The following is an 11,843-nucleotide window of genomic DNA, read 5'->3' on the forward strand; positions in this document are numbered from 1 at the left end:
TTTAATGTAGTTGTGATGTCTGCACTTTAATAGGAGGAAAGCCATGCTCATCAACAATCTCCTTGCATTCATTGGTGGAGGCCTGATGGGGATGGCCAAACTCTGTCGATCGTTTGAAATGATGATTATGGGGAGGTTTATCATTGGTGCATATTGTGGTAAGATTTTTTTTCTTTTTTTAGCTAAACAGATATTAGTTTGCTAAGTGTAATGTACTTACTCAAAATACTTCAGTTTTTCAGTTGTAACAGTAAGTCATTCACTCTGTTGCTCTGATAATCCACATAAAACCACTGGAAAAGTGTATGTATTGCAGAACAAAGACAGATTTTCTCTCCTCTTTGGTAAATCACATGAGAAAACAAACAAACGTGACCGAACTTTGAAGAACAAACCATTATTCTTCCCTCCTCCCACTCTCTCCTATCTTGGCCCATACTGGGTACAGCAGTCTAGCAAATTTTAAGACAGATGTGTTGTTTTGATGTGATCAAAGGATCATTCAGTTACGTAGCGCTCCTATGTATGCCTCTCACGTGTCTCATTGGTGTTTTTGACCCAATTGCAGGGTTGGCATCAGGGCTGGTTCCCATGTATGTTGGGGAGATATCCCCGACCAGTCTGAGAGGAGCTCTAGGAACTCTACATCAACTTGCCATTGTCACCGGAATTCTCATCGCACAAGTACGTCGCTAGACTGTGTGTGTGTGTGTGTGTGTGTGTGTGTGTGTTTGTCTGTGTGTGTGTGTGTGTGTGAATTAATGCTCACTGATTTTCGTATCGACGGCTCCAAGTCCTGAAAATAACTATAATCACACAAGACTTCATGTTTCTTTTTTTAAATCTGCGTGTAGGTGATGGGCCAAAGCTGTTCCTACCCATTGTGAGCAGGCTCTCTCTCTTTCTCTTTCTCTCTCTCTCTTTCTCTGTCCCTCTCTCTTTCTCGCTCCCTCTCTCTCTCTCTCTCTCTCTCTCTCTCTGTAGATCTTAGGGCTTCAGTCATTACTTGGTAGTCAGGAGTTGTGGCCAGTGTTGCTGGGAGTTACAGTACTTCCTACAGTCCTACAGATGGCACTGCTGCCTTTCTGCCCAGAGAGTCCTCGCTTCCTATATATCGTCCGTTGCCAAGAGCACCATGCCAAGAGTGGTGAGAGGACATGCCAAAAACAGTACACAGAACAAAAATGGAGTCCAAACACAGACTTGCCAAATAAAGCAGTCAATATAAGTACAGTCATTTCATGCACAAGAACTCGGTATCATAGTATAGATAAGATGCAATGTAATGCTACTTACTATGGGCCTTTGAAGTTATGTATTTATATGAAGTTATATATCTATATCTATCTATTTATCTCTCTCTCTCTCTCTCTCTCTCTATATATATATATATATATATATATATACATGATGATCAGATAACATGATAATCAGATGTTGTTGTAAATTAGCAGCAGTAAAGAAATAAAACTATCAAGATGATCGATGCTCCAGCTTTATTATTCACAAAGTTAACCCACATCGTTCATTTGCCGATGAGGGTTATCGTTTGTGGGTGTGGGTGCATGTGTGTGTGCGTGTGTGTGTGTGTGTGTGTGTAGTTTGCTCAACCCTGAAGTAGTGACAGGCAACTTTTAGGTGTCTGTTTACATGAACAGTCTGTTTAACCATATCTGGTTCACAGGTCTGAGACGGTTAACGGGGAAGCAGGAGGTGAGTGATGACCTGGCGGAGATGAAGGAGGAGAAGAGGAGAATGGATATGGAGAGAAAGGTGTCCATTCCGGAGCTTTTCCGCTCGCCCATGTACCGGCAGCCAATCATCATCGCTATCCTGTTGCAGCTCTCGCAGCAGTTGTCTGGAATTAACGCTGTAAGTAATGTGTGAATAAAGAGCTGCCTGCCACACAAAATATCCAGTCCAAAACTGGAAAATATTTCACAGAGCAAGATTATCCATAAATCAAATTCTTCAACCAAACCTGACTTTGTACAACTCAGGATTTTCCAGTTTGAATACGACGAACCTTTAAACTTGTAGAACATTCCGGATTTACGCGCACGCCTATGAGTGTTGTTCACTGAATGATCAAATTTTACTTCTTGACACTACCCAAGGATCTTGATGAAGTCTGGCTGTTGTCCAATTTTGATTATTTTAAAAACACATTCAACCACTCAACCTGTTCATGAGGGAAAGCAGTGTAAATTCCTGTAATCACACAAATCAGTATTTCTGGAGTGGGGTTGAGGAGAGCTGATTCATGTGAGGACTGTACAATGTGCAAAGTAATCAGCCTATGAACAGTTCGTGCTCTGTTATTTGAGCAAGGATGGAATAGACTAGCATTAATGGAGCCAACTTGAGGAACATCAGAGGAAGTGGGCTGTGACAGAAGTGGGTGTGATCCCACATACTCAGTTTCATTTCCTTTATGTCTTTTTGTTTCTTCTTTAGATCTTCTACTACTCCACCAGTATCTTTCAGACAGCTGGAGTGGAGAGCCCAGTTTACGCCACCATAGGAGCGGGCGTAGTCAACTGTGCTTTCACCGTGGTCTCGGTACGCCCATGCACCATTACTTTTTAACGTGTTTATCTAAAAATAAACAAAGATAAGATGGGGAAATTGGCCAGTGAGGTGCTCTCTTGCTCTTGTTCTGCCTGAAGTAGGCCAACATTTTACCAGGTCAGAAGGATTATGTGTGTGTGTGTGTGTGTGTGTGTGTGTGTGTGTGTGTGTGTGTGCGTGCTTGTGTATGTTTGAGTGAATGCTGCAAAGGAGAGAGTAGCTTCACACACAAGAAACATTCTATTCATTGCTGGGTCAGATTTATTTAAGACAATGCATTGCTATTGCTGTCATATGTAACGTGCAACTGATCATCTCAAAAAATGACCAAACCACAGACAGCTAATGAGCCGATTTAGGATGGAGTGTCTGTTGCTCAATTTGTCTCTTAATTTGCTCTCGTCCAATCAATAGCTGTTCCTGGTGGAGAAAATGGGACGCCGGACACTCCACATGCTTGGACTATCGGGAATGTGCGTCTGCGCCATCGTCATGACAATTGCACTCGCGTTATTGGTCAGTCCTTTCACAATCTCTAACCAGTTCTTGATCTCATCTGTCCCACTTTCGTATCACTTGACTTCATTCTCCTGAGTTATCTGGATTCCTAAGCCTGACCCTCCAAAGCTTTGTCTGCTTTCCTCATTATCTCTGATAATCCCTGATCTTCTCCCATTTCTAGTTGGCACAATGAAATGCAGGGCAGGTGACACTCATATACTTCCATTCAAAATTCTCTGCCGAAGTTGTACACTGTACATAACGGAAAACGTAGTAATCTGAGTTGTTCATGGACATGATTTCTCTTTTACATCTGGTTGAAGGAGGAGTATGATATCTACATATATATATATCTGCTTTGACCCAATAACCCCTTCTTCACCTCTCTCGCTCTCTATCTTTTAAACTAACTTTCCATCTTTCTCTGTGTGTTGACAGGACAGTGTGCCATGGATGAGTTACATCAGTATGCTGGCCATCTTTGGTTTTGTGGCTTTCTTTGAGGTGGGCCCAGGACCCATCCCATGGTTCTTTGTGGCGGAGCTGTTTTCACAGGGCCCACGACCGGCAGCCATGGCAGTGGCAGGTTTCTCCAACTGGACAGCCAACTTCATCATCGGCATGGGCTTCCAGTACATAGCGGTATGTTTGGGGGGGGGGGGGGGGGGGGGGGGGGGGGGAGCAGAATAGTCCCAACCATAGGATCCTAGTTGAATTGAGAATACACTCCCAAAAAGCGAATTCTGAAGTTTCTGCCACTTCACTACGTAATGGGAAAAAGTAAGACGCAACTTACACGCTCTCTCTAAATCTTATCCTCTTCCCCCCCCCCTCCTTTGAACTCCTCTCCCTCTGTCAGAATGTCGCCGGTCCGTACGTCTTCCTCATCTTCGCCGTGCTCCTCCTCTTCTTCCTGCTTTTCACTTTCTTCCGGGTCCCAGAGACGCGAGGAAAGACGTTCGACCAGATCTCCGCTGCTTTCCACAACCACCCACCAACCATGATGGACCTGGACTTGGGCTTGGACATGGAACTAGGGAAATCCAGTACAGAGCTGGACTACCTTGGAGGAGAAGGAAACGAGAACTGAGAACCCATGAGAGTGGAGGAATTTGGAAGTGCGAAAGAGAACAGTTCGACAGAGGCGACTGAAACCAAAAAAAAAAAGAGGGGGGGGGGTGGATACCCAAAGTTGTTGCGTGTGAGGCATTAATTGTGATTAAGGGGCGTGTCATGAATATGGGGGGTGGGGGTTAGAGCGTTAGTTGGCGGGAGCGAGTGAAACAAGTGTTTCAGGATATGATAGAACGAGACTTTGAAGACTTGGATTCCTGCACTTTATCTGCACAGAGGTTTCAGAGATGAAATGAAACCAGATCTACTTGTATATTTTATTCTTATATTCTGACAAAAAAAAAAAAAAAAAAAACGACCCCAGTTCGTTGCTGATTACTGGAGTGTGTTCAAAATGCAGTGCTTCAATTTTTTTTTAAAGAATATCTCTGTTTTTGTTTTTTTGTTTTATTTTAAGAGGGGGGAGGGGTTGTTTTGGGGGTTTTTTTTGAGAAATTCAAAGGATCATTTTAAGTGCCAAATCCGCATGCGTTGAATTTACAGTGATTATGCTACAAATATCACTTGATTTTTCAGTCATTTAAAAAAAAAAAAGCCTTTTCCATACACAAGTAGTTTCTGTTTTTAACAGTTAACTTGAGTTCAGCGCTAGTGTCCAACCTTTGCCTTCACCAGTATACGTTTCAAAACTTTACGTTTAAAGCTTACTGTGTAAATGCCGCTAAGTGCAAAAAAGAAAAAAACAACAAAAAAACAACACCAAACAAACCCACTAATCTTGCTGATACATGTATAACAGCATCGTGATCATTGTGATTTAGGGGTTGAGCTCTCTTTGGCAAGTCGAGCCGACACATGACATGCTCTCAGGCTGTCACTTCCTTTAGCTGCATCATAAGCGCTTTCTATTCACAAAACGGTGTGAAATGTATGACTTTTCTCCTCATATTGCACAGTTGACACAAATGTTACTTTGCTTCTTTGTTTTCGGTGCTTAATGTACATAGAACAATGGTTTTATTATATATATATTTTTTTTTTTCTTTGTCAGAAATGGTACAAGGGTCATCAAAATACTCAAGACTTCACCCACTCCATTTTTTTTTTTTTCTTTTGATCTGTTTTGACAGAACGCCGGTGTTTATTTCTTGTGTTTTGTGCGAGTGGTTGTTATAATAGACATGCACACTGGTCTTGTGATCAGCACCAAACTATTAGCATGTATGCAGTTTTGCTGTCCAGTCTTTAGTGGTCAGTATGATTGTATTGAAACTGTTAAAGAGAAAAAAAAAAGGAGGACCTTTAATTTATACTGTGTGTCATTTTATGCTGTGTTCTAAGATGTGTGTGCGCAAAGCTTCTCTCTTTTTAACATAAAACAGATGTGTATTAAATGTCTGAGATGTGGTCGTTCTAGTTCTTTGAAAAATAAGATAAGTCAGATCAACAATTTTCAGAGAGATATTATGGGGTTTATTATATCGACGTCTGGTCTGAACTGGACACAACAAAAGCTCCCTTTGTTTCTATATCTTGTCATCTTCGGGGAGTAATAAGTTCAGTTATGACCAGGTAAAAGACCAGACCAAAAAGACTGCAGCATAGCCCTCACAAGAAACGCCGAGACAAGCCATCAAACCCCAAAATGGCCCGCGCAGCCAACAAACAAACTGTTGACACTGTCCATAAAAGACAAGAATGTTCGTTTGAGTGGTTTTGCAAACATTTTTTTTTATAGGCATTTTTAGTTCACTGACATTGCACAGATTCCCCTCCAAAGAAAAATGTACATACAAAAAAAAAAAAAGACAAGAGGAAGGAAAAAAAAAAAAAAAAATTAACTGAGACTAAACAGAAATCAACCAGCTCAGGTCTTGATTACTAAACAGTGGAGCATTCTTTTTTTTTTTTTTTTTGGTACATATGTCTAATTAGAGGTAAGGAGAAGTGGAGATACAGGGAACACTCCTCTTACACACCTTGTCGTGGCTTTTCCAGATGTAGAACTCATACAGGGCTGGTCTGTCATTTCTCTGCTGCTCTTCATCCCTTTCGTTTTTTTTTTTTTTTTTTAAACTGAACTAAATTATCAAGGGGGGGCGGGGGGAGACAATGGAAAGAACAGGCCTTAGCAGCAGATCATCATAATGCTCGTTAAAGATTTAATGTTTAAATATACTCATCACCCGCAGCCCTTCCCCAAATATCTCTCCCCTTCCTTCCCTCCACCCCTTTTTCAAATAAATGTCGTCAAGAGGGGGAGCAGATCAGGGTAGAGCGGGTGTAGCAGGGGTCATGGGGGAGGGGAGAGTTGTGTGCACAGTTTGTGTGTGTGTGTGACAAGACAGGCGAGGTCCAGTCCCACAGTTTACCAACCCAGGAACCTACAGAACATCACAGACAGACAGACAGGGGGAAAAAAAAGGGGGGGGGGGGTTAAAGAAGGGTAGGAGAGACAGGAGGAAAGACAGTTTGAGACATTACAACACAGAATACTTACAAAAGGCTAACATGACAGAAGTACCATCCATTTCCACATAACTGTACCGAGCACCCACCATACAAATGACAACTTCAGTTTGTAGGTATAAAATGCCCAAGTTCTGCTCATTTTTCCTTAAACGAAGCCTTAAACTAAAACACTCTGGTTCAAACGCCCTTATAAACCCACTGTTAAATCTAGAACAAATGTTTACTATACATCCATTTCCCGTGCTAAAAGCAAAGCACTTCAAAAGGGGGCAAAAACTAACTGCAGCTTAATTCGCCATGTGGTCAGCTTCAAAAAAAAAAAAAAAAAATCGTCTGAAGCAGCACAGAGGACGCAACTCTACACCCCTGGCCAAACAGTGCACCAGATTAGCTCAGGGTGTCCCACCTCTTGACGGGGTCACGCGATTCCTTCCAGGTCATGGAAATCACTCAGAGGGTGTGGCAGCTGTAGTAGCAGGTGCCTGCATAAAAAAAAAAAAAAAAAATAGAGAACAGTTGACAGGCATTACGCTAGCCACACACTAAGGAACCAACACGTTATATCATGCGGATTATCTTAACGCAGCGAACCATTCTGGGCATGCCAACAACCAATCTTGACGTATACATCAGCTCTGTCTTACAACCACAGTATTACCAAGACACAAACACTGAAAATCCCAAAAAGGACTACTTAAAGCAAAAAAAAAAAAAGACAGCAGATGATAAAAGAAACTTGGCTGCATTTATTTGCTGCGCTCCTTTACCTCAGCCGTTTTGGGGGAAGACGTCGGGGACTGTTTTGGAGAAGCTTTGGGGGAGGACCTGAGATCAGCCACCTTGGAGGTCTGAGCTGGGGAGGCAGGCTCCGCTTTTACAGTTTTATCAGCTCCCTCCTGAGACAACGAGGGATGAGAAACGAGGGCATGAAACAGCACGAGAGACGGCAATCTACACGGCAAAAAGCTTAATCCACAGGGAAAAGGACAAGGTACAAACTATAAACCATTAACTAGAAGCACAATCCAGTATGCAAAGTTGTAATAGCAGCTTCACATAGACACACACACACACACCTGGAGCTGGCCACTGTCTACTAAATCCCTGAATTGGGTGGAACAAACCTGAACACACAGGCATCTGTAAACTGACCTTAAAGTAACACCTTACTCAGCTGATCATCTATTCTTGAATGTAGTGAGAAGATGTTTTAGAATCTTCTCTCCCCTGACTCACTTTACATGAAAGCCTTTAAGGTGCCAATTTAACCGTGCACCTCAGAAGATACCAATTTCAAATGGAGATAGAAAAAAGCTTTGACAATCAGACGCTGAAAATGTATTCTACAGCAAAGATTAGATCACAGCACCGAACGGACCCTTCATCCAAGAAGTTAATACATAAAATGGGCAAACTACTGTTTTGATACATGCTCTTCCAACTGCTTACACCTAGATAAATGCAATTTTACACCGAGTGCACAGACAACGCTCCTCACTTTAGAGGCTGCGGACTCAGAGTTTCTCTGCCTGCGGCGGCTGAACTGTCGGCGGGGTTTCTGGGACTGCCCGTTGTCCTGCTCTCCGTTGGCCTGACCCTCTTTGGGGGGTTCATTCTGCCCCTCTGTCTGTCCTTCGACCGGGGCACCGGTCTGCTGGCCATCCGCCGGCGGTGGACGGGGGCGGAACGGTCTGCATAACAAACGGAGCGACATGAAACGAGGTAATTAAAAATTTAAAACACAAGTTCAAACAGTCACTTGTTTTATAGTTTTCCCAAAAACAAAAAAACCATCACGTTTATCCCACTAAATTCAAGATGTTGCAGGCAAAAATGACAGAACGCAAGTTGGAAATCGTTACTGGATATATAAAGTATAAAATCTGCCCCAGTAAAATCTTACTGGGAAGAAAAAAAAGCACACTTCATTCATCCAAGCATACTACATTTTGTAAAGACTGGGGTTAAACGGTATATGACTGGTATATGCGTTCAGTCTGACCGGCGGAACCGACGCCTGAATCTCTGAGGTGGTAGCCTCTGCTGATCACCATCCATTACCCCATTCTTCTGGTCCTCTGATTCCCCCTGAAACACACAGCAGTTATCTACTGCAAGCAAACCAAAAATGAAACAAACACACACTCAAATTCCTATTTGAAGAAACAAGTAGTTCAGCAAGGATTTCAAACGAGAAAGTGTCCTATGGATAACAAAACGCCCTACTGGAACCCTTACCGCGCCTTGTTGGACGATGGGCCGTCGCCGTGGTCGCCGGCGTCGAGGACCTTGTTGTGGAGCATCGCTGTCGCCGCCCCCTTCTCCCTCCGACGGCCCGGCGGGGCCCTCCCCGGGTTTCCCTTCGTCCCGGCGAACGTTTCGGGGATAAAATCGTCGACGGAAGCGGCGTTTGTTGGGGGCGTAGCGGCTACCTTTAACAGGCACGCCACCTGGACCAGTCACATTAGCAGCCTCTGAACCCTGGGACAAGGACATTTCATCAATCCTTCATTTTCTATTTGCGCGTTTTGTACGGTACATACTGATTTCAATGTTGTCGTCACTGGAAAAGGTACAGCACTACTTACCTTGGCAGCTTCGACAACATCAAACTCCACCACCTCACCATCCCCCACACTGCGGAGGAACTTCCTAGGGTTATTCTTCTTGATTGCCGTCTAAGGAGGAGGGAGAAAAGAGATTCTGAGAAACGCAAGACGAAATCAAACGCCCAAGACACAAAACAACAGAGGCAAAAGAAACATGTGGGAGTTATTTACTGAATATAAACGCTACGTTCTGAAATGCATGCACCGACATACGGCCAAGCATATGACAGTGCCCTCTGCTTTGGAATCAAATCAGATTCTATGCATTTCTGCATTCTTGAAGGCTGACCTGATGGACAAAGACATCTTCTTTAGTATCGTTTCTGTAAAACAAGAAACAGTTGCGCATTAGATTAATGCCTAAGACACTGGTGGCCATTTACCTGCGATAAAACAAACTGTTTGTTCTAAAACATTAATTTCGCAGTCTGTTCTGTTCCAAGCTATGACTTGGTACAAAGTAGTAACTTTAAAAAAATATAGGGTATGGCTGAAAAAATATATATATAAAAATATACTGAAGACACAACAGAGCTTTACAGCAATACCTGTTAATAAAGCCATATCCATTGCGCACATTGAACCATTTTACGGTGCCTTGGACTCCAGTAGCTGAAAAGCAGAATAAGAATTGTTAAGTGTGGACCAACCAAATCCTCATTTACTAAAATACGAGGCCCCGGTGGGTCCTGGACTTTCCAACTTATCAAGGCAACTTTTATCAAAAGCAGAACAGTTATTTGAACAATGTAGGCCCTATACGTAAATAATTAACCATAAACTTTGAAACTTTCTCCCACTCTAGGTCAAGTAGGACAACTTGAACGTCGCAAACGTTTCCGGGCTGAGACGAGTTTGGTCAAACTTGCGCATTTCATGTTCATCGAAAACAGCGCGTCCATAATGAGGGTTATGCAAACTGAATCAAGTTTAAGCTCAACACTTACGATGTGTCTCAAGATTGCGACATCGTTTATGGAAATCTGCTGTTGGGGAGGGGTCAGAAAAATCTGAGTAGCTGACAATCTACAATCTGATAGAAAATGTATTTATTACACCGTGTGCTTTCTCAGATCGGCGGAGTTTTGCCTAATAGCATTATGCACACCTGTGCCCTACACAAAACCCTCCCACTTTCGCCACATGATGACAAAGCAGGAAATTCGGATTGAATTTAAAGCTAGTCGAACTAATAATTCTACTGCAGAGAACCATCAGTTGTCCGCCGTTTTAGAGAACATGAGACAGGTCACACCACACACCTATGAGACACCATTTACGAAGCCTCTAAATAGAAAGAACACCTCTTTCAGAATGACAATCATATGTGGGGTCATTCGGGGGTAACTGAGCGTTTACGTCTTACTTAATACAAGACAAGAAGAGAGCCCTAACTTCATCAAAACCAATTCCTACATGTTCAATTCAGTTCGGAAATTGTATATGTTTGTCGCAAGGAACCGACAGAAGAAGTGTTATTATAAGTTAGGTTTGCGTGGCGTCGCACTGTGTTGACTGAAATATTTAACACGTGGAAGTAGGATTGACACAGTCTGCAGTGATGGCACTCACTTCCAGCGCAGCGTTTACGATAAGCTTTCGTACTTTTGAGACAACAGTAATAACAACCGCAGACAAATATGATTGTATTTTCTGACACTAAACCTAAACACAGGGCAATACAACAAAAAATAGCCAAGCAGACCACATTCTTGTCGTCAACCTATTTGCTTCCACGAAACTCATGACTTGGACACAAATGTTGAGTTCCCGATTGCACTATCAAACGAAAAGACGTAAAACTACCAGCATGAGGTGTCTGAGTTTAGAAGATCCCTACCAATCACTTTTCTCTCCGGTTTGGGTTGATCCTCCACCGGCGCAGACGATGGAGCGCCTTGCGCTTCTGTGTCGGTCATTTTCTCTCACGGTAACTCTCAAGATTTCACCCCCTCCCTCTGATTCTCCTAACTTTGCTCCAGCCGCCACCTCAAACTTTTTATCCCGATTCTCTGACTGGAATAACCGTGTTAGCCTCGCCCTCATTGGCTTTTAAGCAGCCAATCCGATTGTCCCATTTACCCGTCCCGTTTTGCAATTGGGAATCAGTAAAATGTGCGTCGTATCGCGCGAAAAAGCACGTTTGAATGGATTATCCATTTGACGGACGTTGTTTATAGTCATGAAAAATTAAGGTAAAACCAGACTATTTTGTCCACTTTCGCCCCATATCAAATGAACATTTAAACTCCAGAAAGTATGCGTTTAGACGTTTCAGTTACACTTGGACAAACAGCAATTCTTTCGGTGTCATTTAATTAAAGCGTAAACACTGTTAATTAATGTCATTCGTTCAGTAGCTAATCCTTTCATTTACGCAACTTTAAAAAAAATGTACTTGGTAACAGATATGGTATGGTCATCATTGCACCACTTAACTGTCTGACCCTCACACGACTGCACCTGTCACTGCATTACGGATATATCGGCTCGTGCAACCGTCAATGATAAATTAGACTCATGGTTTGTTCTGGTTGTTTTCCAAATCAGTCAGCACGAACAAGTCAACCCTGTCGGCTGAGGGGAAAAGGACCTCTTCGATCGTACCACTGTTGT

The 11,843-nt window shown here is 42.8% G+C and overlaps 2 protein-coding genes across 3 annotated transcripts in view; one reads left to right on the forward strand and one right to left on the reverse strand.

Annotated features, from left to right (window-relative positions):
- LOC115816577 (solute carrier family 2, facilitated glucose transporter member 4-like) overlaps positions 1-4,162 on the forward strand; it is an 11,213-nt gene extending 7,051 nt beyond the window's left edge. Inside the window, exons 4-11 of the mRNA XM_030779555.1 lie at positions 34-158; positions 569-684; positions 985-1,147; positions 1,685-1,872; positions 2,458-2,562; positions 2,986-3,087; positions 3,511-3,714; positions 3,932-4,162. Of these exons, the coding sequence (XP_030635415.1) occupies positions 34-158; positions 569-684; positions 985-1,147; positions 1,685-1,872; positions 2,458-2,562; positions 2,986-3,087; positions 3,511-3,714; positions 3,932-4,162 (1,234 nt within the window). The remainder of the gene's footprint in view (positions 1-33; positions 159-568; positions 685-984; positions 1,148-1,684; positions 1,873-2,457; positions 2,563-2,985; positions 3,088-3,510; positions 3,715-3,931) is intronic.
- Positions 4,163-5,857: 1,695 nt separating this feature from the next.
- Positions 5,858-11,221, reverse strand: LOC115816781 (Y-box-binding protein 2-A). 2 transcript variants are annotated; one of them, XM_030779905.1, is made up of 10 exons: positions 11,068-11,221; positions 9,776-9,839; positions 9,517-9,550; positions 9,207-9,296; positions 8,857-9,099; positions 8,621-8,706; positions 8,117-8,309; positions 7,386-7,514; positions 7,025-7,100; positions 5,858-6,530 (listed from the first exon to the last, which is right to left on the reverse strand). In XM_030779905.1, exons 1-9 carry the CDS (start codon positions 11,144-11,146, stop codon positions 7,065-7,067), a joined length of 954 nt encoding a protein of 317 aa, XP_030635765.1. In that variant the 5' UTR covers positions 11,147-11,221; the 3' UTR covers positions 5,858-6,530; positions 7,025-7,064. The 2 variants fall into 2 exon arrangements, with proteins under 2 accessions (XP_030635765.1, XP_030635764.1); XM_030779904.1 differs by having other exon boundaries at positions 8,845-9,099.
- Positions 11,222-11,843: the final 622 nt, after the last annotated feature.

Source organism: Chanos chanos, chromosome 7 (assembly GCF_902362185.1).
Source record: "Chanos chanos chromosome 7, fChaCha1.1, whole genome shotgun sequence".
NCBI lineage: Eukaryota > Metazoa > Chordata > Actinopteri > Gonorynchiformes > Chanidae > Chanos > Chanos chanos.

Bases quoted from the DNA above. Each gene is read 5' to 3' on its own strand.
- LOC115816781 (XM_030779904.1), bottom strand. From the start codon at position 11,146: ATGACCGACACAGAAGCGCAAGGCGCTCCATCGTCTGCGCCGGTGGAG. The intron at 9,840-11,067 runs GTAGGGATCTTC...TCTGCTTTTCAG, and splicing joins ACCGGAGAGAAAAGTGATTG to CTACTGGAGTCCAAGGCACC. The intron at 9,297-9,516 runs GTCAGCCTTCAA...CCTCCTCCTTAG, and splicing joins AAGATGTCTTTGTCCATCAG to ACGGCAATCAAGAAGAATAA.